Genomic DNA, 21,039 nt, shown 5'->3' with positions numbered 1-21,039 from the left:
GGGTGGGATCCATCACTATCGGCACTTGTGTCTGATTTCCGCTGGGTCTGTGAGTGTTTCATAGACCTAGGCAGAGAAAACTGTCTCGACCTCTTCGCTGGGGCATCGCTCAGACTGGCGGGACACTTAATGAAGTCGTCTTAACTTAAGAGCTAGGACACTAGCGTCCACCCCAAGGCATGTTTAACAGCAGAACAGTATGTGGGACTTTTCAAGAGGAGGCTTGATCTAGAGGAGTCTCGTTTTAGAGGAGGCTAGAATTGAAAGAGGCTTCATTCACTTTACTCAGCAAATTTCCAATAAGCCACATCATTTAAGCAATCATTGAAGCAAGCAGTTAAATATTTGAGCTGTGAAGTGAGTTATAAGATTATGTGTTCAACTCTTTATCGGGTCTTAAGTTGGAATTACAACACAACTACTGTAGTATGAACAATAAATTTCCATAGCCATTTGTTTTGCCATGTGATACCTAAGAAACACTGGCACGATGCCGTTCCCCTGCCGAGAACTAGCGGTACCCGGCGGCAGTCTAGCACGCTTGTGTTTACGTTGTCACTTGTCTAGTTGTGTCGTGTCTATGCCTCGCTCAGCTGTGTGTTGGCACATGAGTAGCCACACCACCTGAGGATATGTTATTATGTTATGCCTTATTTAAGCCTGTTTTGAGTTCATGACCGGTGTTCATTGATTTTACATTGGCTTCCTTTGTTGTCGTTAGAGCGAGTTTATGTTCGGTGTCGTTCTTTAAGGGCTTCAGCTGGAGACTCGCGGTTGTCTCACTTTCTTTTTGTCTGCACGTTATTTTCCCGTGACACACAAAAACATAAAACATGCCCAGGAGTTTATGTTTGTTTGTTTGTTTTGAGACGCTGTTTAACTTTGAATTTCACTTAAAAACGTGCTTACATTCCAACGAGTTCGTACATTTAACTTGCTGGTCTGCAGTAGGATTAGGGTTAATCATGAAAGGATAAGGCACAGGATAAGATAACCCATATTCCTAGCAGGCTATCGACCTTTCAGGCATTTATGATTCTTGCGACCAAGACTTAATAAATGACATCATCAGCTACTCTAAGATTCTGAATCCGTCAATCGAGGCCTTTTCTCATCGGAAAGGCAGTTCATTGTCACGCTCTGTGCATTCGTAACTGAAATACAGCATCCCTCAATCCATCAGGATTGTCATGAATTTAAAATGCCGATTCATCAAAGTTTAATCAAACATGCAGTGCCATCGATCAAAATATGGAGTATGTGACGAATGAACAGGTGTCAAACTGACTGATGCCTTGAATATGGAGGCAGACGTCTTGTTTTTTTTTTTGTGGGGAGGGGGGTGTAAAGATAATACAAGTCAAGGTCTTATTAAAAGTGCTTATATAATGTCTCTATTTTACTCAAAAACAAGTTTCCTAAATGCCAATTGCATAAATCAGTTGACTGAATGCCCAAAGGCTGCCCATGGTCTCGGAGCATATAAACTGTTTAAGTCTAAATAAACCTCAGCATTTCAGCATTCTTAAGCGTGTTTAATTATGAGCTTTAATGAACCTTGTATAACAGTCTACATAAGCCATTAATGGAATAATCAAATTCTTATATTACAACTGTGCAGTTGCTATGCCTGAACAGAAGGGGGCAGTCTTGAGGCCTCCTGGGACCTCGGTGTCGAAGTGAGCAGCTATCTTACTGCTAATCACTGGCACAGATGAACTTGGAGTCAACAAATAATTAAATGTTTCAGGCCATTTGTTCATGCTGTAAATATCAGTCTACCAAATGCTTTTTTAAAATATGAAATTTACTCTGTTCTCCTCTCCCCCAACCACATAACACCATTCTTTGGAATTGTATTTAAAAATTCATTGTGTTTGGCCCACATCTTGTATCTTGTTTCCTGAGAATAACTCGTTGCCTACTTTGTGGTCAGACTCCAGGGTTGTTGAAGATGCGGCTGTCAAGGAAGTGACATCACACCAAAGCTATCTCAGGCTACGTTGTTGTGCAGGTGTGCAGTGTTGTTATAGGCAGCACACACGAGAGAAACAGCAGCGACTTTACAGGAAGCCACTCGCTTTCTGGTAAGCACCAGATGACTGGGGAGAACCTACACATCACATCACCGCCACGTCATCCATCAGAAACAAATCTTTAAGTTGAATAAGAAATAAGCCGTTTAAAAGAACCAGTCGTGATATTGTATGCGTGCATGTTGTACTGACAGCAGATGTGATATCACACCAGGGTAAAGAAGAGAAGATGGAGTTTCTTGTACATTTTACCCATGTTTACATCGTGTGTCTAATTATTTGATGACATTGGGAACACTCATTGAAATTTGTCTGAAATTTGACTGCACTGGTGTCCTGCAGATGGGTTCCTGATTCTTTCAAATTATAAGACAACAAGAGATTTGAAGCCAAAGAAAACCCCACCTCCCAAATCTAATACGCCTGGAGTTTGTGAAATTAGGGCAGACTAATCAAACTTGACTTTTAGCCCAGATTTTGATGGCGCTGACCCAAACTTTGTTGCAGAATTTGAACTGAGCTATTGGTGAGTTGCCTCTAAACCTCTGTTAGACCAGGTTCTCATGGCGCTGACCCAAACCTTGATGCAGAAGTTGAGTTATTGGTGCTGTTAGAACAGGTTCTCATGCATGACCTTTGCATAAGCAGGAACTGATTTACATTCATTGCAGTGCTCATATTAAAAGGTTAAAACATTAAGGCAGAGTTTTAAATAGCTTGTTCAAACTAACCAGCGAGAGTATAGTGTCTATATTAAGAAGTTAGAGTATTAAGACAGTGTCTATATTAACAGTTTGAAGTCTTTAGGTAGTGTCCATATTAACAGCTTGAAGTATTTAAGTAGTGTTCATATTAACAGGTTAGAGGTTTTAGACAGTATCTACATTAACAGATTAGAGTATTAAGGCAGTATATACATTAACAGGTTAGAGTATTAAAGCAGTATCTACATTAACAGGTTAGAGTATTAAGGCAGTATATACATTAACAGGTTAGAGTATTAAAGCAGTATCTACATTAACAGGTTAGAGTATTAAGGCAGTATCTACATTAACAGGTTAGAGTATTAAGGCAGTGTCCGTGCTAGGTGATTATATATTTGAAGACCACACCATATAGGATGCATTGAGCTGTCTTCATTTGGCATGGCTCAATCTGCACAGAACGACACATCCGTTTAGACGAACCACACGGACGGGACTCTCAGGGGTCCACAGTTCTATTACTGTGCTTCACATCATTCACCTCAAGATGAACCTGTCATTCACCTTCCGTTTCAGAAGAATATGGAGCGATATTGTCTCCATGATCTTAGCATCAGCCAGTACCTAAAATGTGCTTAGGAAAGGAATGGCTAGTCCTGTGGTGTAGGAGGTGAGGTGGATGTGGAGGTGTTGGATGTGAGGTGTTGGAGGTGAGGTGCTGGAGGTGAGGTGCTGGAGGTGAGGTGTTGGATGTGAAGTGTTGGATGTGAGGTGCTGGATGTGAAGTGTTGGAGGTGAGGTGCTGGATGTGAGGTGTTGGAGGTGAGGTGCTGGATGTGAGGTGTTGGAGGTGAAGTGTTGGAGGTGAGGTGCTGGATGTGAGGTGTTGGAGGTGAAGTGTTGGAGGTGAGGTGCTGGATGTGAGGTGTTGGATGTGAGTTGCTAGATGTGAAGTGTTGGAGGTGAGGTGCTGGAAGTGAGGTGTTGGAGGTGAGGTGCTGGATGTGAAGTGTTGGAGGTGAGGTGCTGGATGTGAGGTGTTGGAGGTGAGGTGCTGGATGTGAAGTGTTGGAGGTGAGGTGTTGGAGGTGAAGTGTTGGAGGTGAGGTGTTGGAGGTGAGGTGCTGGATGTGAAGTGTTGGAGGTGAAGTGTTGGAAGTGAGGTGCTGGATGTGAAGTGTTGGAGGTGAGTTGCTAGATGTGAAGTGTTGGAGGTGAGGTGCTGGAAGTGAGGTGTTGGAGGTGAGGTGTGGGAGGTGAGGTGCTGGAGGTGAAGTGTTGGAGGTGAAGTGTTGGAGTTGAGGTGTTGGAGGTGAGGTGTTGGATGTGAAGTGTTGGATGTGAAGTGTTGGAGGTGAGGTGTTGGAGGTGAGGTGCTGGATGTGAAGTGTTGGAGGTGAGGTGCTGGATGTGAAGTGTTGGAGTTGAGGTGTTGGAGGTGAGGTGTTGGATGTGAAGTGTTGGAGGTGAGGTGTTGGAGGTGAGGTGCTGGATGTGAAGTGTTGGAGGTGAGGTGTTGGAGGTGAGGTGCTGGAGGTGAAGTGTTGGAGGTGAGGTGTTGGAGGTGAGGTGTTGGATGTGAAGTGTTGGAGTTGAGGTGTTGGAGGTGAGGTGTTGGATGTGAAGTGTTGGATGTGAAGTGTTGGAGGTGAGGTGTTGGAGGTGAGGTGCTGGATGTGAAGTGTTGGAGGTGAGGTGTTGGAGGTGAGGTGTTGGAGGTGAGGTGCTGGAGGTCCAATTGCATGCCAGGACAATTACCTTGAGCGGGTGAGAGCAGGCAGGAACCTGCTTGTGGAAGACAGGAAGTAGCTCTACACGTCAGCACGTTTCACTTTCGATCACTTTTGCATTTCCCCCTGTTTTTCTTTTTGCCTCGACCACGTTTCTAAGAAGTCATTTGACAGCTTTAACACATGGATTTACAGCTGCCCGAAGTTTTGATGTGCATGGGTGATGATCAGCTCTGAGCTTCTGAAGCTTCGTAGCTTCTGAACGTGTCTCTGACTGTCTGACAAACCCACACTCACTTCATTAGCTGTGTACTTTAAGCCCCCATATTAGAAACACATCCTCTCATTGGTCACTTTGTTAGGTACAGCTATCTTTCACAAGAGTGCGATTACAGACTAGAGATTGGACTCCATCTGTTTGTCTACCCCATCCATCACAAGTCAGTTTCCAACCACATGATTAGACTAGACTAGACATTTTTAATTCAGTTTGAAAACGTTTTTTCCCCCCGCCATTTGAGTCTCAAGGTCTTTAGTATTTACCCATGTCATGACATTCTGCTGTATAAATGAAGGTCTTGCTCATTTTTAGACTTGTTTGACTTGAACGTAAAGACCCTTGGCTGAGTGCAGAGCTCTTTCACAATATCATCCGAACTCTCTTTTAATCCAAACAGCTTCCTTCTGTCCACATTTGCAGACCGTCCAGTTGCGGCCGTCGCTTCGTTATCACGTGGACTGCGTTCAGTCTGGGATGGCGACTGCCAGACCGTTTCCCCTGAATGCGAAGCCAGACGTCCACGGATGAAGACGGCAAAGCTGTCGGGCCTCAAGGACGGGGTGGACCACGTTCCCTGGGCCCAGTCTGCTAGGGGCTGTGGGGGGTGGGATTGGACCTCACTCTGGTTTCCACACGCAAGAGGACGATGTATGGCTGACAGCACTGGACTCTAATATTCATCTATGCATATAGCAGGCCACTCACACGCTGTCTCCTCATTACGCAAAGTTGCCATAAGGTGACTCATTACGAACGAATAACAAGTTTCCATTTAAAACAACATCTCCCTTAAAGGGCATCTCCATAGCAACACTCCTTGTGTGTCAGTTAGCATTTTTCTGCTTAAAAAAAATAAAAGTCCTGGGACGATTTTCTCCAGATGGATATGTTCTTCACTGCCTCGCGTACTGACACCACGGAACGCAACGTTTCCACGATCCGTGATTACACACCGAGGTGTTCTCATTAAGAGAAGGTCCGCCAGCCCTTATTATAGAATACGCCGCACAGCTTCCATGGCGTGATGAGTAAACCTCGAATTCAGCTGCAACATTTCTGCATCCAGCATATGAGGACGTTGGAACTCAACACAGAACTGCACAGACACGGGGAGAGTCACCAACAGTTTCTTTTTTAATAATCGAATTTATGCATCAGAAAATCAATCCTTCCTGGTGATAATTAACCTGTAAATCTGTTTTGCATGAGCACTATATGTACTAGAATACACTGGTGTGTGCACCCTAGTGGCTAGGTTATATGTACAGTTGACAGAATTCATCAAATGTTTCAGAACGTAGTAATCCTGTCTATTCTCCTTAGACGCTTGGACTCGTTTCCAGCAGTACGGTGTGCGGAAGCTAAATATCAATAAACCTGCGTGCAGAATGACCCTTGTGTCAGTTCACCCTCAGTGTTCACGCTAGAAGGCCACGTTTCCTCTAGAGAACCTCTGTGTCAGTGCAACAGCGGAGCCCATGTTGTGATTGGGCCACCAGGCTCATCTGAGTTTGAGGATGTCTCAATTCCCCATTGTCTCTCGTTCTGTCAAAACAGATTTGTCTCTGCTTATGACGTGGTTACACAGGTGACAGCCAGGAAAGGGAATTCAGGATCTGACACTAGTTTGTTTGACCTCTGTTTCTTCTACATGGGCTGTGAGGGGAGAAACTTCAGAGGTTTCGAATCTCATTTGCCAAGTACTCCAGATGAAAGTATCAGGTTGTATTGGAGTGATTGTGAAATTGTATTATGATCAGGCACAGTAATGGTGAAATTGTAGTCATTATCATCAAATATCACATTTGCCAACCAAGCCCTAAGCTGCATCAATATGAATTGCAAAATAAAAATGCATTTCGCAGCAACTGACAAAAGTCTACAACAAGCATTAATGCTTTTTGTTGGTGTGTATCAGACACAAGCCGTAACATTGTACCAGAACTGCTTCTGAGTCTGTCACACCAGCTGATAATAACACTCAGGAACAATTGTAGATTCAAAGGTTGAATTCAGAACTTGACAATGCAGTCAGAATCATATCAGGATCCACATTTTTGTGTAGAATTATGTAACTACCTAACCCAAATTTCAACACACCAGCCCAATTTTGCACAATGACACCATAATACCTTTTGCACAGTCAGTCCCCATTATTTCAAACATCAACAACTTCTCTACCAGAAAAGTGTTTTGATAATATCCAATAACCATAGAGCTTTTTTCTGCTTCTGCACTCTCCTGGCTTAACACACAGCTACACCCTCTATGCACGCTTTCTCAAAGTTCTTCTCAATTGCTTTGATGAATTGAGCATTAGCAAAAACTGCCTTCTACAATCCAACGGGGGTGCATACTGTCAAATGTTAATTGCCCTGAGTTTGTGATCATTCGTGCACAACTGATGTAAAAACATGTCAGATGTACTTGACAAGTCGGAAAGTCAGTAGTGTTCCGATAAGCTCGGGGGGCAGTTCCCGTGAAAGGAAGATATCATGACAGATTTGGGGAAATGACCTCTGAATACAGATTTCAAGAGTTCAGTTGTTGGTCTTCAAATAAAACCTGTTATGTATCTACATGACAGTGTGTGTGTGTGTGTGTGTGTGTGTGTGTGTGTGTGTGTGTGTGTGTGTGTGTGTGTGTGTGTGTGTGTGTGTGTGTGTGTGAGAGAGAGAGAGAGAGCGAGAGAGAGGGAGACCATGGAGACCTTTGTTTTTCTGTTTCCTCAATTGAACTTCTCTGCCACAAAGGAGGAAGTAAATTTCAAAATGCTCGGCGAGACCGAGTTGCGTGCTTCAAGAATGAAAGACAGCCACTCAAGGTATGTTCTCAAACTCTTTTTTTAAATGAAACAACCGTAAAATTGAATGCATATGCACCATACCTGCACAGAGCCCTAAGCTATATACGTTTTCATTATGATAGAAATTTTTCCATGATTGGAAAGAGTTGGAGAAAAATATATTTTATTTGCTCAACTGTGTGAAGTAAAGACATATCCAAACATCTTTAGCAGTCATGAGACTGTTATGCATTTCGTGATGCATAATCACAGCAATCCGTAGATGAGCAGGCAAAGGCACATTGCATTGCGTAATGCTGATGAGTACATATTCTGTGTTTAGGGAGTATTGTATAACAAATATCAGTAGCAGATATAATCCTATAGGTTAGCTTGGCAGGTAGCATGCTAAAAGTCTTCAGTTGCTACCACTTGTACAGGTCCACAGTGCATAGCTGTAGCTTTGCGATGTGGTCTGCACAGGAACCACATCTTAAGCAGATTGGTTTATAAGGTCTTTTCATATAAGATGTATATATTTCCAGAACTTTCTAAAAGTTCTTTAGAGATTTAGTTCCCCCCCCCCCCCCCCCCCCCATGTTATTTTCAGCAGCAAAGGAAGTTTCTGCCACAAGTACAGAAATGGTTCATACAGACTCTTGTGTTTATAAACGACAGTGACACTTCCCCTTTTGACCTCGTTTCTTTTGCCCAGACTTCATAAGTCAGCATTGCGGGGCTGCGTGTCCTGCTTCCCCGCGAGGCACGTGAGGTCTCACGCGAGGTCTCGCGAGGTCTCACGCGAGGTCTCACGAGGTCTCACGCGAGGTCTCACGAGGTCTCACGCGAGGTCTCACGAGGTCTCACGCGAGGTCTCACGAGGTCTCACGTGAGGTCTCACGCGGTCTCACGCGAGGTCTCACGAGGTCTCACGCGAGGTCTCACGAGGTCTCACGTGAGGTCTCACGAGGTCTCACGCGAGGTCTCACGCGGTATTACTGCTCACTGATCCCCATTGCAGACACAAGGACAAGGGGAAGGAGAAGGACCGGAGAGGCAGACTCAGCCTCCTGCTGGCCAAGTCCGGATCGCACGAAAACGTGAGCCCGGAGAAGAAAACCCCGGCGAAAGGCAACCCGTGAGTCCCTGTGCCTTACTGTGTGCACGAGGCACGATGGCGACGCATTGCCCATCAGATCTGTGAATTGCCAAATCTTGAAATGCTAAAGCAGTAATAACTCAAATGTATGACATTTCAGATACGTAATGGGTTGTGTGTGTGTGTGTGTGTGTGTGTGTGTGTGTGTGTGTGTGTGTGTGTGTGTGTGTGTAAATCAGAGGGTGTAATGAAATGTCTTTTCCCTGTGATTTCCAGTGTCCCACCTGATGTAGCTTTGAGGTGGAGTGATTCTTTTGAAGAACTGCTGGGTCATCCAGGTGAGATTACTTCACCTCCGCCCACCGGAGCTTAATGTTTCAGTAAGTGCTCTGAAGCCCAGTCTGAGACCGCCGGGCCGCACGGTTTGGTGTTCGGCAACAAGCAGAACGATGATTAGGTCACGGCTCTTTCAGGTGCTCGCTGCAGAGAGTCGTCAGGTTTGCAGAACCTGATTGGGATTACAAGAGATATTTCTGGTGGTTTGACATTTCCAAGCAGCCAGATAACTGCTGAGAACAGCTTAGAAGTTTACATTAAACAAATATACATGACATCATTCACAGAGTCGGCTCTGTTGGGGCAAGCAAGGAGCTTCTCTCACACTGTCTCTCTCCCTCTGTCTCTCTATCTCTCTGTCTCTCTCTATCTTTCTCTCTTGTCTCTGTCACTTTCTCTCCATGAAAGCAATTATTTAGCTGAAACTCATCACTTCTGCTTTGTAGGCTGATTCAAGCACAGAAAGAAACAACACGTATCTCCTGGCTTGGATTGTGCTAACACCAGCACAAGTGATCCGTTCCTGCCGATCCGATATCTTACGCTTGTTTTTAAAAGTCTCCTTTAGAGGTGAACGTGTGCAAATTTTCACTCAACGTCGTGTGCTCTTACAGACGGTCTGGAGGCCTTCACGAGGTTCCTGCGCACCGAGTTCAGCGAGGAGAACATCGAATTCTGGCTGGCGTGCGAAGAGTACAAGACGATGGAGTCATCCACCAAGCTGCAGACTATGGCCAAGCAGATTTACGCTGTGTTTATCGACACGGAGGCCCCCAAAGAGGTGCGATAGCACTCCCTTGCTCGTTTTATAAAAAGGGGCACTAGCACTGTGCTAATATTAGCATTCTGTGCTGCAGTATGCACTGGGAGGGTTTTTTTTTTTCTTTTGGAAGCCTTGGTCCTTGAGCGCACGCAGTTCATAAAAAATTCGTATATATGGCGTCTTAAAAAAACTGTAAACTGTAACACTTCGGGTCAGCAGCACAGTTTCACAGGCTGACGGATCCGAGTTTCACCAGGGGTGGTGCAAACCCCCCCTTCAGGGCTGAGAGGAAGTCACCGCCTCCAGCCCCTGTCTGCAGCGTCACGGTCTGCGCGTCTTACACCATGAGGCACTGCTGTCCCCCGGTCCGAGCTGCCGTGTGGTCACATGACTGAGATGGAGATGTGACTTTTGTGGTTTTCCTGCCTGCATTGCTATGGCTGGGACTGCAACACCCCCCACACACCCACACACCCACACACACACACCATAGCCTTAAACCAGTTTCAGAAAACACAGTGACACACGATTAGAAAGGGTGCACGCCACGCCATGCCAGGTGGGGACCAGCCTGCAGCGTCTCACGCGTGGTTAAGTGCATGGGGGCGCTCTGCGCAAGTCTCTCATAAACTGAACTCTCTTCTTCTTTATGCACCGATGATTTTGGGGAGAAACCACCACACAACCCCAGTGGGGTTCGCAGTCTCAACCTCCCTTCTCATGGTTTGTTCGATAGCTGCTCCATTGCACGGAAAGACGTTTTAAGGCGTCTTCAGCGTTGTGTCCATTTCAAAGCGAGGTAGCTTCTCCACAGATGAACAGCTGACTGAGTAGAGCCGGTATTTAGACCACACCGACTGGGAAAGTTCTGCACCGGATGACAATCAATCAAAATTTATTCATATAGCACTTTTTACAACAGTTGTTGTCATAAAGCAGCTTTACAAGTGTCTGAGTCCTAGCCCCCAGTGAGCAAGCCAAGGGCGACAGTGGCAAGGAAAAACTCCCTAAGAGCATGAGGAAGAAACCTTGAGAGGAACCAAGACTCAGGGGGGAACCCATCCTCCTCTGGCCGACGCCGGTCTCCATGACAACAATACTTACTCATCCTATTGTTTTTAATCCCAAAATCAGTCACCAGCTGATAATAAAGAATAGCAACACTATTTTACAGAGGCATAAGATGTTTCGTGGATTAACTTTGTAGTTAGACGTGACCATTAAAAGTGTCTGGTCTTCTGGGAGAAGCTGTTATAGCTTGTGCTGTGCAACTAATGCTGATGAGTTTAGCATTAGCGCTAATGACATGAAGGTGTGAATGAGGAAGGGGGAGTTGTGCTTCCTCAGACGTGTAGGCGAGACAGGAGAAACAAATGTAACCAACAAAAGCAATATACAATAAAAGAGGAGCCATGCACCTGGAGATGTTTTGCAGGAGGAGTTTCAGAGAGTTTTATGTGTGGGTTGGCCCTCAGGGAAACCGATGCTGCTTAAAGCTATTGACAAATATTTGGCGTACAGTTTTGCTGACTCATTATACGTTTCATAAATGCAAGTCCCATTTGCTGCATTAAAGTGGCATGTGATACAGCAATTATGTTTTGCGTGGCTTAAAGGCAAAACTGTTGATAATTAATGTTTTAGTGTTTTAGACCTACATTAGTGTCAAAACACGAACAGTAATAGCTTCTGGACTGCACTCCAAACTGTTTTTCAGATTAATATCGATCATTCGACCAAACTCACCATTCAGAAAAACATCCTTCAGCCCACCCAGTTGAGCTTTGATGTGGCTCAGAGCAAGATCTACACCTTGATGAAGAAGGACTGCTATCCACGGTTCCTGTCCTCCGACATCTACTTAGGCCTGACCAAGAGGAGGGGCCCCGGAGTCATGACCAGGAGGAGATCTCGATCCTTCGTGTTCAGTGACCGGCACGAGAGCAGCGGAGAGTGGTTTTAGTTCAGCAGCTACGATTTGGGTCTTTGCAGTCTTGGTCACGCATTGTATAACCTCACTGACTTGACAAACGGCTGCAAAACGTGTACGTTCATGTTTTCTATATTTACAATGTATTTGCATTTAAATACGAATGCTGTTTGTACATTATTTAAAATCTTGCCCGTTGACTTAAGATTTCATGCAATTTCTTACAACATGATTGAATCTTCCTTCAGACTTGTAAATTGTACATAGACACTGCATGATGAATAACTGTATATTAAAATCTTAATATATAATTTAATGCCTGATCTGTCCTCGACGGTATTCAGTAGGTGAACGCACGTGTCAGATTTACAGCCAAACATGGACCTGTTTGGTTTTGTTTCCCTGCGACCAGAATCAATAGGAGCACGTGCTGATGGGCCCAGAAGTAAAATGAAAACAAAGTCAAATCTGTTTCAGCACTCTCTCTTTGTCTCGCTCTGTCGCTCTCCCTCTTCCTCCGAGAGATAGCATTTACGATATTTCAGCGTGCTTTCACGTTTCCGTCCAGAGTTCCCACTGTGCCGTTAAATATTGAGAGAATGGCGGGTGTCCGCTTCCAGGTGCGGTATGCACACACGGGTTTGCAGAAAAATCAAAAGCCAAAAAAAATCAACAGCTGCAGCAATTGTATAAATGTCTTATAAAACGTCAAGAAGCAAGTGAAGTCGGAAATCTTAAAGTAACCCACACTTTAGTGTCTGCAGAACTCTGAGCGCAGAATCCATCAGGCACTCCCGTCATATCTTAATCCACAGTGCTTGGATCTTGGAGCAAACATCAATTACAGGTGCAGCTGAGGGCTGAGATCTGTCTGTGGATAACAAGAACGGAGGCCGTAATATCAGCCACAGCATTACGGGTGTTAAATCTATCACATCCAGATATTACAGCGCCTCAGTACAGGCTTTAAACCACTGAAGAAATCTATATTTCCAGAACTGGTCTCAGGTAAAATACTAATGACACAGACAAAAGGTAAATGCGAAGCAGCTCTGGAAACCAGTGGCAACAAAAACTTCATTAGTAATAAACGACGAGAGCTGAAAGCCGTTAAGCTTTAACGGTGGGATTGTTTATGGTGCTAAACGCTTATTAATCCTCATTTCCAGAACAACGCCAGGATGAATGGTTTAATGCTTGTAATTAAGATCGACGCGCATGAAAGATTTATCTTTGTTGATTTAAAAGTAAAAGCTGTCAGAACCCAGAAGGAAACTAGTGTATGATAATAAACTACGGAAAATGCGTTTACCCCAGGAATAATTGTTTGGGTACAGAGTCCGTAGCTTTTGGGGAACTTAGCTTTAGGAGTTAGCTTAGCATCTAGCACTGTCAGCCCTATCTCCACAGACATGGGGTAAATAAACATACCACTGAGTTGTACTAGTTAGCTACTCAGATATTTTGAATTATCTCACATTTGGAATTGAAAGTCACAGGACTCAAACTGCATGTTTTTTGTGTGTTTGCTGTTATTGCATCTTATTAGGAAGTTTTGGCCGTTTCTGTCTTAAGAAATAAAGTGTGGTTTAAGAATGATATGGTGTCAGATAGCGCCCTCAAAGACCACCCTGGTGCACTCTCACAGATCACCCCGGTACACTCTCACAGACCACCCCAGTGCACTCTCACAGATCACCCCGGTGCACTTTCACAGATCACCCCAGACCACCCTGGTACACCCTCACAGATCACCCTGGTGCACTCTCACAGATCACCCTGGTGCACTCTCACAGATCACCCCGGTGCACTCACAGATCACCCCAGTACACTCTCACAGATCACCCCAGTACACTCTCACAGATCACCCCGGTACACTCTCACAGATCACCCTGGTGCACTCTCACAGATCACCCCAGTACACTCTCACAGATCACCCCAGTACACTCTCACAGATCACCCCGATGCACTGCTGGTGTACAGCTTAGCTCAAGGACACAGAGCTGAGCAGGTCTAAGACATCATTTAAGCTGTCCTTCTTTATAGCATGTGGAAGTTGTGGTTTTTCACAGCAGTGCGGTAGTGGAAGACGTCATTGGCTTCTTCACACAATTTAGTGGTCTTCAGAGTTTTTTTTTTTTGTTTGCTTTCCTTTTGAAACTGCATTTAGGTGTATTCCGTGCTCGAGGTTATTGGTAATGTCACAACCCTAGCAATGCTGTATTCTGCTAATACTCACCATAGTTCCTAACAAAACCTGCATTCAGAACCATAGACTTGGGCCTGTGCTGAATGTCACAAAGACATTTCAGTTTTAAATAGTAAACATGTACAAAATGTACTGGTAAGAGCTGGGGAGACGGTAGCTTGGACTTTGCCTAAGGTGCTGCCCCTTCGACCCAGACCCGGATAAACGGGGGATGATGGATGGATGAATCGATGGATAAAATGTACATGTTGTCCTCTTTTAGATAGTTAGTCATTTTTGTCCTGGAAATATACAAACAACAAAGGACAGTGGTTTTCAAACAGGGCCCCAATTTACACAGGTGTCCGTGTTCACCTGTAGCTAATGTTTGGCCTTCACAGGGAAGCCAGTTTGTTAATGAGCAAATCAAGCTAACAGAGTTCAGGAGTTCACCACAGGTGAACTACTTAGTTGTCGCCAAAAAGGTCTTTTAACTAGCTCTAATTTCGTTAAGGTGGCGTGTTTTAGTCGACATGTACGGCAGCGGAGTGAGGTGGAAGTGAAGCCATCTGACGGACCCAAGTTTGCGCAGCGTGTCAGCGCGCGGCTCTGTAGCGCGTGCCCTTCAGCAAGGTGACGCGCGCTCGTATGAAATGCCAGATGGAAACCGAAGGGGGACATTTCAAATGGAGTTAAAAGTGACAGGGTGAACACTGGCTACAGTAGCCGGTAGGGAATCACGACCACGCATTGTTGTGTAAGACTCCTGTAACGACTGAAGTGCAGGTACTGGGGTGTGTGGAGAATTCAGAGCAGCACACCACCGTCGGCTAGACTTCATTGGAAATTCAAGCCTAGAGAAACAGTGGAGTGGCACTGCTGCGCGTGGAGCTCCAGCACTCCCGACTGCGTCCTGTACAAGAAATAAAGGACCGTGGGGAGAGGAAGCCGAACGAGGTGCCACGGCTCCACCTAATGGCCGAGTGAGGCATTACCTGGGATAATGGCTTTAGTGAAAACGAGATGAACGGTGTAAATACAACGCAGCAAAGGACATGATTGTATTCTGTATGTCCTAAAAAGAGTTTGCAGCCTCATTTTTTGCAGGCTAAAGCAATTACTCGTCTCTTTGTCAAGCAAACATCGTCTCTCTATCTTCCTCTCTTTCACACACACACACACACACACACACACACACACACACACACACACACACACACACACACACACACACACACACACACAGGTGCTGTAACCAAATTCGTACCCAAAATAAGTCACATTGTCACCAGCAAGCACTTATTCCACTTAAAAGCTGACTGAACTAGAAGAGTCCAACTTTCTCCGTATGCACGAATGTAGCATTATCACATTCAGCCCAACTGGAGGGAGGGGGGGGGGGGGGGGGGGTGCGGCTACAGGAGAACCAAAGACAAGGTTGATCCGTATTGTGTAAGCATTCAGCTCTGGGATTACTGGTACTGAGTCCTGTCAGACTTATTATCCAAGTGTTCAGCATACAGATGCAGCATGCTTCAAAATGTCAGGCACACGGTTGCCGGAAGCTGTTCAGTACATCTCAATGCTGCAGAGATGAAGAAGGAGCACGTGAGAAAGACAAAGAGAGGGGAAGGTAAAGAACACGTGTGTGTGTGTGTGTGTGTGTGTGTGTGTGTGTGTGTGTGTGTGTGTGTGTGTGTGCGTGCGTGCGTGCGTGCGTGCGTGCGTGTGTGTGTGTGTATGTGTGTGTGTGTGTGTGTGTGTGTGTGTGTATGTGTGTGTGTGTGTGTGTGTGTGTGAGAGGGGCTTAAGCGCATCTCCACCACCTCCTTTGGAAATCAAATTCTGGAGGGCATGTAGGGATGATTACGGATGCAAATCCGGACTGGTCTTGCATTTTCTACTGCCTGCGGGACATTTACATGTCCAGGAAACCTGCTGAGATAGGGTTAATTGGCAGAGCTGGCGGGCATAAGGGATGTAAGCGTGGTCTTGGAGGAACCTTGGAAGAACCTTCTTCCCAAGAGCATTCACGTGAGCTGCCAGCCCAGAGACACTCTCTGGTGAGGACGTTAGCTTCTGCGGTGCTGCTGTTGTGACTAGCCTACCACCATCTTTCTCCCAACCAACAAACCCACTCACGTCGTCTCCCCCCTCCCCCCCACCTCCACACCTTCACACCCCCACACACTCCCACTCCCTCACACGCCCAGGTTCTACAAAAGGACGAATGAAAGAAGGAAGGATGCTATGAATGTTTTCCATACTGACCCAAACAGGCTGCTCTGTGGCTGATGTTTGACAGCAGGCAAATAGAAGGAGACAGGCTATTTCAACCACACTCTATTTGTTTAGGCCCAGATTTCCATCCAGTGATTTTAATATCACACATTCGATTCCTACCACTTGATTGAAGGGTTTCTGGGTAGTGACCAGCCAAATGAGAACAACACATTGTTGATGTTTTTTTTGTGAGTATTCAGTCTCAACAAGTCAGCAGTCTAAGTACTTGGATAAATGATATATATGTATACATTGTTATTAATTTATAAAGCCAAGAGTACTTGGATATGCAAATAAAAATTTTAAAGTTTTGGTTAATATTAAATAGTAAAACATTTTTAGTTTTAGTAGAGTTTGAAAGTTAGAAAGTGTTTGTTTAATGCATTAAGTGAAACAGAATATTAGTCTGTTATATTAGAGACCAATTAGAACACCAGGGCTTTTCTTGATTAGACCAATCAGGTGTTTCCTCTCATCCTTAACTGATTTCATCAGTTTCGCTGTGGACAAAAGACAGAGACACAACAAATAATCTCAGAATGAAATAAGACACGTATATTGAAGGAGAATTGTCGAGAATAAAAGCAGATAAGAGCAGGTGTCGTATTTGTGCCTCAGTTCAAGACCAAATGTTCAAGACCAACTGCTTCCCCACACATCTGGAAGGGTCTGCCGTCTACCCAACCAGTGCAAACCATCCAAATGGCTCAGTGACAAAGCTAGTGAAAGATGGGGTCATTCGCTCGAATGATGGTCCAGAGGAGGGTCCGACATAAAACCATTAATGTTTTGTGTACATGTTGGGAAGCAAAGTTAATTACAGTCCTACTAAAATGTTCGCCCTAGAAATACACGCCATCCTGGAAATTTCACTGTGGTCCATGCTGATTATATAGAATAGCTCTATTCAGCCATAAACAGCAAACTTGGCAGACTGATCTAGATATGGTCTTCCTGTTTGAAGTTTACATTTTTTTGGTATAGTATTTTCTAAACAATACTTCATATATTCATTCATATTTGTTCATATCATTAGTTCATATGCCACAAAGCACATTATCTCATTTTACAATATGTAGTTCTATTAATGGATGTGACCTCTAAATTGAAGCCATCATCTACTTACTAACTACTGAAACCCTAAAGACCCTGGTGCTTCCCGCCAGTGTCTCCTGAGCCCTAACGTGAGCCAGGCTTCCCCACGGGGCCTGTGGTGAGGAGACCCTCCCGAGCTTTGCATACTCATTTCCATGTCTTCCATTCATGGAAGGTAGACCTGCTCTGAGTCCTCCAGACTCGCACACGCCGACCGAGAAGGCAGCAGCCACAGAGGACTGGAGGGGCAGAGATGGCCATAAAGTGAGTTTGTTTAGGATTCTATTTGCATCGCTTATTGCAAATGGGAACGGAACTTTTCAAGCACTGATTAGGCCGTGTTTGACGTTACGGGTCGTATATTTGCTGGCAAACTAATGTGCCAAAATGTCAATGTTTTATGGGTATTGTCCCATATATTGTATATGATAATGTGAACTCCTGAGGGTTTCTTCGAAAAGAATGTGATTTCAAGCAAATGGCACGGTTGTAGGATGATTAGGGTTTTTGCGGTCTATGTGACCAGTGAAAGATCTCAATGTAATTTTCAAAGGTAGACTTTGTTGCTTTTCCAAGGATCCTCTTGAAGACGTTGCATCCTGGAGTGAGTCTATTGAAAGGCTTTTGTCATGTAAAGGTAAGTAACCCATGGCTCATCCTCAGAACGTCAATAAAATTAATGTAAAAAAGTAGCTTTTTACATTAGGTTGTATACAAACATACTTGTTATGTTAATTACAGTCAATTAACTGTATGGATTAGTGGATCAGTTCAGATGGATTTGAAGTAGAATCTGATAAATTACTGAGTTTCACTTGTACATTTTTATTAAGTTCCTGCATATTAACTATGGCTTTACCCAGTTATAGTTTAAATTGGTTTCTTTAATATAAGCATCAAATTTAAATGTGTTTATTTACAATCAATCAGAGTTTGTTCACACATCCACCAAATGTGATTTTAAATTTGAGGGAAAAAAAAAACAGATCAAAATGCAAAAACATGCTCAAAATACCTGAAAGCATCATCCTTTAGGGTGATTTGTGTAATTCAAATCTAAGAGCCAACATTCAAATTTGAGTTTTCCATCTCCTCTGTGAGAATGAGTCAAATGAGAAGTGAAACGTGCAGCATTTGTTCACACCATGTCCAGAGGTTTACGATTCCCTCCCCATGACGTCTGGGAAATCTGTTTTTGCAGCCGGTCAGCAGGCCTTCCAGGAGTTCCTGAGGTCCGAGTACAGTGAGGAGAACATCCTGTTCTGGCAAGCCTGTGAGGACTATAAGAAGATCAAGAACACACCCGAGATGATCAGCGCAGCCAACCGCATCTACTCTGAGTTCGTGCAGGTCGAGGCCCCCAGACAGGTATGCCACAGTCTCTGACCCTGCGTTTAAGGCTTTGTGCTTGCGGACAGGAGAGTTCTTCCAGCTTACTGTCTTCTAGCAGCTCTGGTTCATCCCAGTGGAGGTTCCACCAGGGTCATTAGGAATCAGACTCAACAACCAAAGAGTCTTTGTAGGATAAATGCTTGCAGACTTGTTCTGGATTCTATGTTGTATATTGTATTCTGAGTTTTGTCGGTGCACAGAATGTAGTCTAAGTGTTTAGATATGCACACAACACGTCACTGCTGTGATTTTAGATCTTGGTCAGTTGAATTAAGGCGGGGAGGGATTAAAGAGTTTGGGATTTTAATGACGGGTGTATTACAGAAGCATTATAGAATTGTACATGCGTGTCAGGCAACTACTTTGACTTTATTTGACTTATAAGTGACGTTGTTTGCTTTGGTTTCATTCATTTAATCTACAGGGAGATCATTGTTGAAACATAAACACTGCTTAATGTGTATACTTCAAACCCAAAGTGACATTTGCCCTCTTGGGATTTGCAGATCAACATAGACTGTGGGACCCGGGCAAACATAACGAAGAACATCTCTGAGCCAAACCTGGAGTCCTTTGACAAGGCCCAGAAGCTGATCTACAGTCTTATGGCGAGGGACTGCTACCCCCGATTTTTAAAATCCGATATATACCAGTCCATACTGCAGAAAGCAGACAGCAGCTGACTTCTCTAGGGAGAGAGCTCTTCCTTTCAGAGTGTGTTTTGTTCCCAGGTAAATGCACCTTTAAATTTGGTCAGGCTGAACCACTGGCTTTTCAAACTGAGATAAAAAAAAAAAAAGACTCAGCCTGAAAGGGACATTTTGTCCTTTTCAGAGAGATGAAGTGTTCTTTATTGAAGGACATCATGACTTTTAATACTCTGAAATCCTGAATTAAACTGGCAGTTTAGTTTTAAAAAGGTTTCTGACAATAACAAGAATAATTTGATACAGCAATAATAACTTATACTGCACAAAAACAGGCGTCAGGTATGCCAGACAGGTGCAGTTATAGCACTTGACTTCTGCAAAAGGTTGCAGCCTAATTCAACTTCACCATCTTAAACACATGCCAACACAGATTCTTAAAATTCGTTGTCAGTTTATTACCTGGTAACTAACGCATTTTACAAAAAGGATCGTTCGAGTGTATTGCATATTAAGAGTTATAAGGATCATTTTCGTTGACCCCTTATATTGTACAGAAAAAATACGTTTGCAGCAGACTGTGTTAGTTAGCATTATTGTATGCTGTAGCAATATTGTATGCTGTAGATAGGTCTAAGACCTGTTTATCATAAAATCTAAGGTTTCATTGTTAGCCTCACAATGTTCTTAATGTAATAATATATATAAATGCAAAATATTTCTTATTTGTGTGAGGATTGTGTGAGCAGGCTTCTGCATACAGTGCTTTTTGTAAGGACGTGTTGTTCATAAATCAGTCTAAACAGATTATAATCCCCCCCTAAACAACCCAAGGTAAGTCATTCAGTGTTTAAGATGCAATATACAAGTTCTGACATGTATCAATGAGAACACAATTGTAATGTTTAGTCCAAACCGTAGCTGTTTCTCTGAATGGACATGAGCTAAGTCTGTTTGAGTCTCTCCTCTAAACCTCGAGTAGTACAGTCACTCCCAGGATTAGCTTCCCTTTGGACTGAAATACATTTAAATGTTCATCATATTCCTGTTTCAAAATGCCAATTGCGCACGTTCTCAGATAAACAGCAGGTGGCAACAAAACACAACAAACAACAGTAACAATACATACGTTTTTAAACAATAAATAAATTCTTGAACATAATATTAACAGTCCACATCCGAGTGAGTGGTCGTTGTTTGTCTTAAAAACTCAAGGCCACTTGAGGACTCTTAAGATTGTGGTTTTGAAAAAAGAAATCTTAAGAAACAATCCCTTCATTACAACAGCATGCAGCAGTGCCTTCCAAGAGTCTTAAGGGAACTTCGTGCTTTGCGTTCAGTGATAACAATGACTTATGGCACTCTGACATGTATATTGTCTCATGAAGTGCTTTGGCAGGCCACCTCTAGAGCTTCTATCTGCAGACGGCTGCGTGACACGGTTCTTCGGGTGTCCGTCTCTTTCCGTGCTGTGACATGCACGCTTAATTGTCCATTAAAAAGATCTCGATGAGCCTCAAACATCCCCCTGCTCTATTGAATTGAACCAGTTATTTGCCTTTGTCATTGGTCAATAACGAAATCCCACCCAGTGAGTCTGGGGTCACTGTGCATTTGGTATCAGTGCCTCCAGTCACTGTACTAGTGCCGCTGTCAGTTACAGTATCAATAAAGATGAGCGATGAGTAATACCACCTTAAGGTATTACTCGTATATAACATTATTATAGCCATAACGTTGCTTAGCAGGAGAGATATAGTCAATCCCTCTA

At 44.0% G+C, this 21,039-nt stretch overlaps 2 protein-coding genes across 2 annotated transcripts; both read left to right on the top strand.

The window, feature by feature from the left end:
* The first annotated feature begins 7,429 nt into the window (after positions 1-7,429).
* On the top strand, positions 7,430-11,974 carry rgs18 (regulator of G protein signaling 18). The gene is made up of 5 exons (XM_076972367.1): positions 7,430-7,574; positions 8,557-8,673; positions 8,911-8,972; positions 9,585-9,751; positions 11,451-11,974. The coding sequence occupies exons 1-5, from the start codon at positions 7,453-7,455 to the stop codon at positions 11,694-11,696; spliced, it is 714 nt and encodes a 237-aa protein (XP_076828482.1). The 5' UTR covers positions 7,430-7,452; the 3' UTR covers positions 11,697-11,974.
* Positions 11,975-17,449: 5,475 nt separating this feature from the next.
* rgs1 (regulator of G protein signaling 1) lies at positions 17,450-20,840 on the top strand. Its single transcript, XM_076972369.1, has 4 exons — positions 17,450-17,493; positions 17,787-17,866; positions 18,431-18,597; positions 19,128-20,840. Exons 1-4 carry the CDS (start codon positions 17,483-17,485, stop codon positions 19,302-19,304), a joined length of 435 nt encoding a protein of 144 aa, XP_076828484.1. The 5' UTR covers positions 17,450-17,482; the 3' UTR covers positions 19,305-20,840.
* Positions 20,841-21,039: the final 199 nt, after the last annotated feature.

This window comes from Brachyhypopomus gauderio, chromosome 14, assembly GCF_052324685.1.
Source record: "Brachyhypopomus gauderio isolate BG-103 chromosome 14, BGAUD_0.2, whole genome shotgun sequence".
NCBI lineage: Eukaryota > Metazoa > Chordata > Actinopteri > Gymnotiformes > Hypopomidae > Brachyhypopomus > Brachyhypopomus gauderio.
The sequence above is the reverse complement of the archived record's forward strand: the minus strand, read 5'-3'. Positions and strand labels throughout refer to the sequence as shown.

Excerpts from the sequence above, each read along its gene's own strand:
- rgs18 (XM_076972367.1), top strand. The coding sequence starts at position 7,453 with ATGGAGACCTTTGTTTTTCTGTTTCCTCAATTGAACTTCTCTGCCACA. Across the intron at positions 7,575-8,556 it reads ATGAAAGACAGCCACTCAAG|ACACAAGGACAAGGGGAAGG; the intron begins GTATGTTCTCAA and ends TCCCCATTGCAG. Across the intron at positions 8,674-8,910 it reads ACCCCGGCGAAAGGCAACCC|TGTCCCACCTGATGTAGCTT; the intron begins GTGAGTCCCTGT and ends TGTGATTTCCAG.
- rgs1 (XM_076972369.1), top strand. Across the intron at positions 17,867-18,430 it reads AAGGCTTTTGTCATGTAAAG|CCGGTCAGCAGGCCTTCCAG; the intron begins GTAAGTAACCCA and ends CTGTTTTTGCAG. Across the intron at positions 18,598-19,127 it reads AGGTCGAGGCCCCCAGACAG|ATCAACATAGACTGTGGGAC; the intron begins GTATGCCACAGT and ends TGGGATTTGCAG.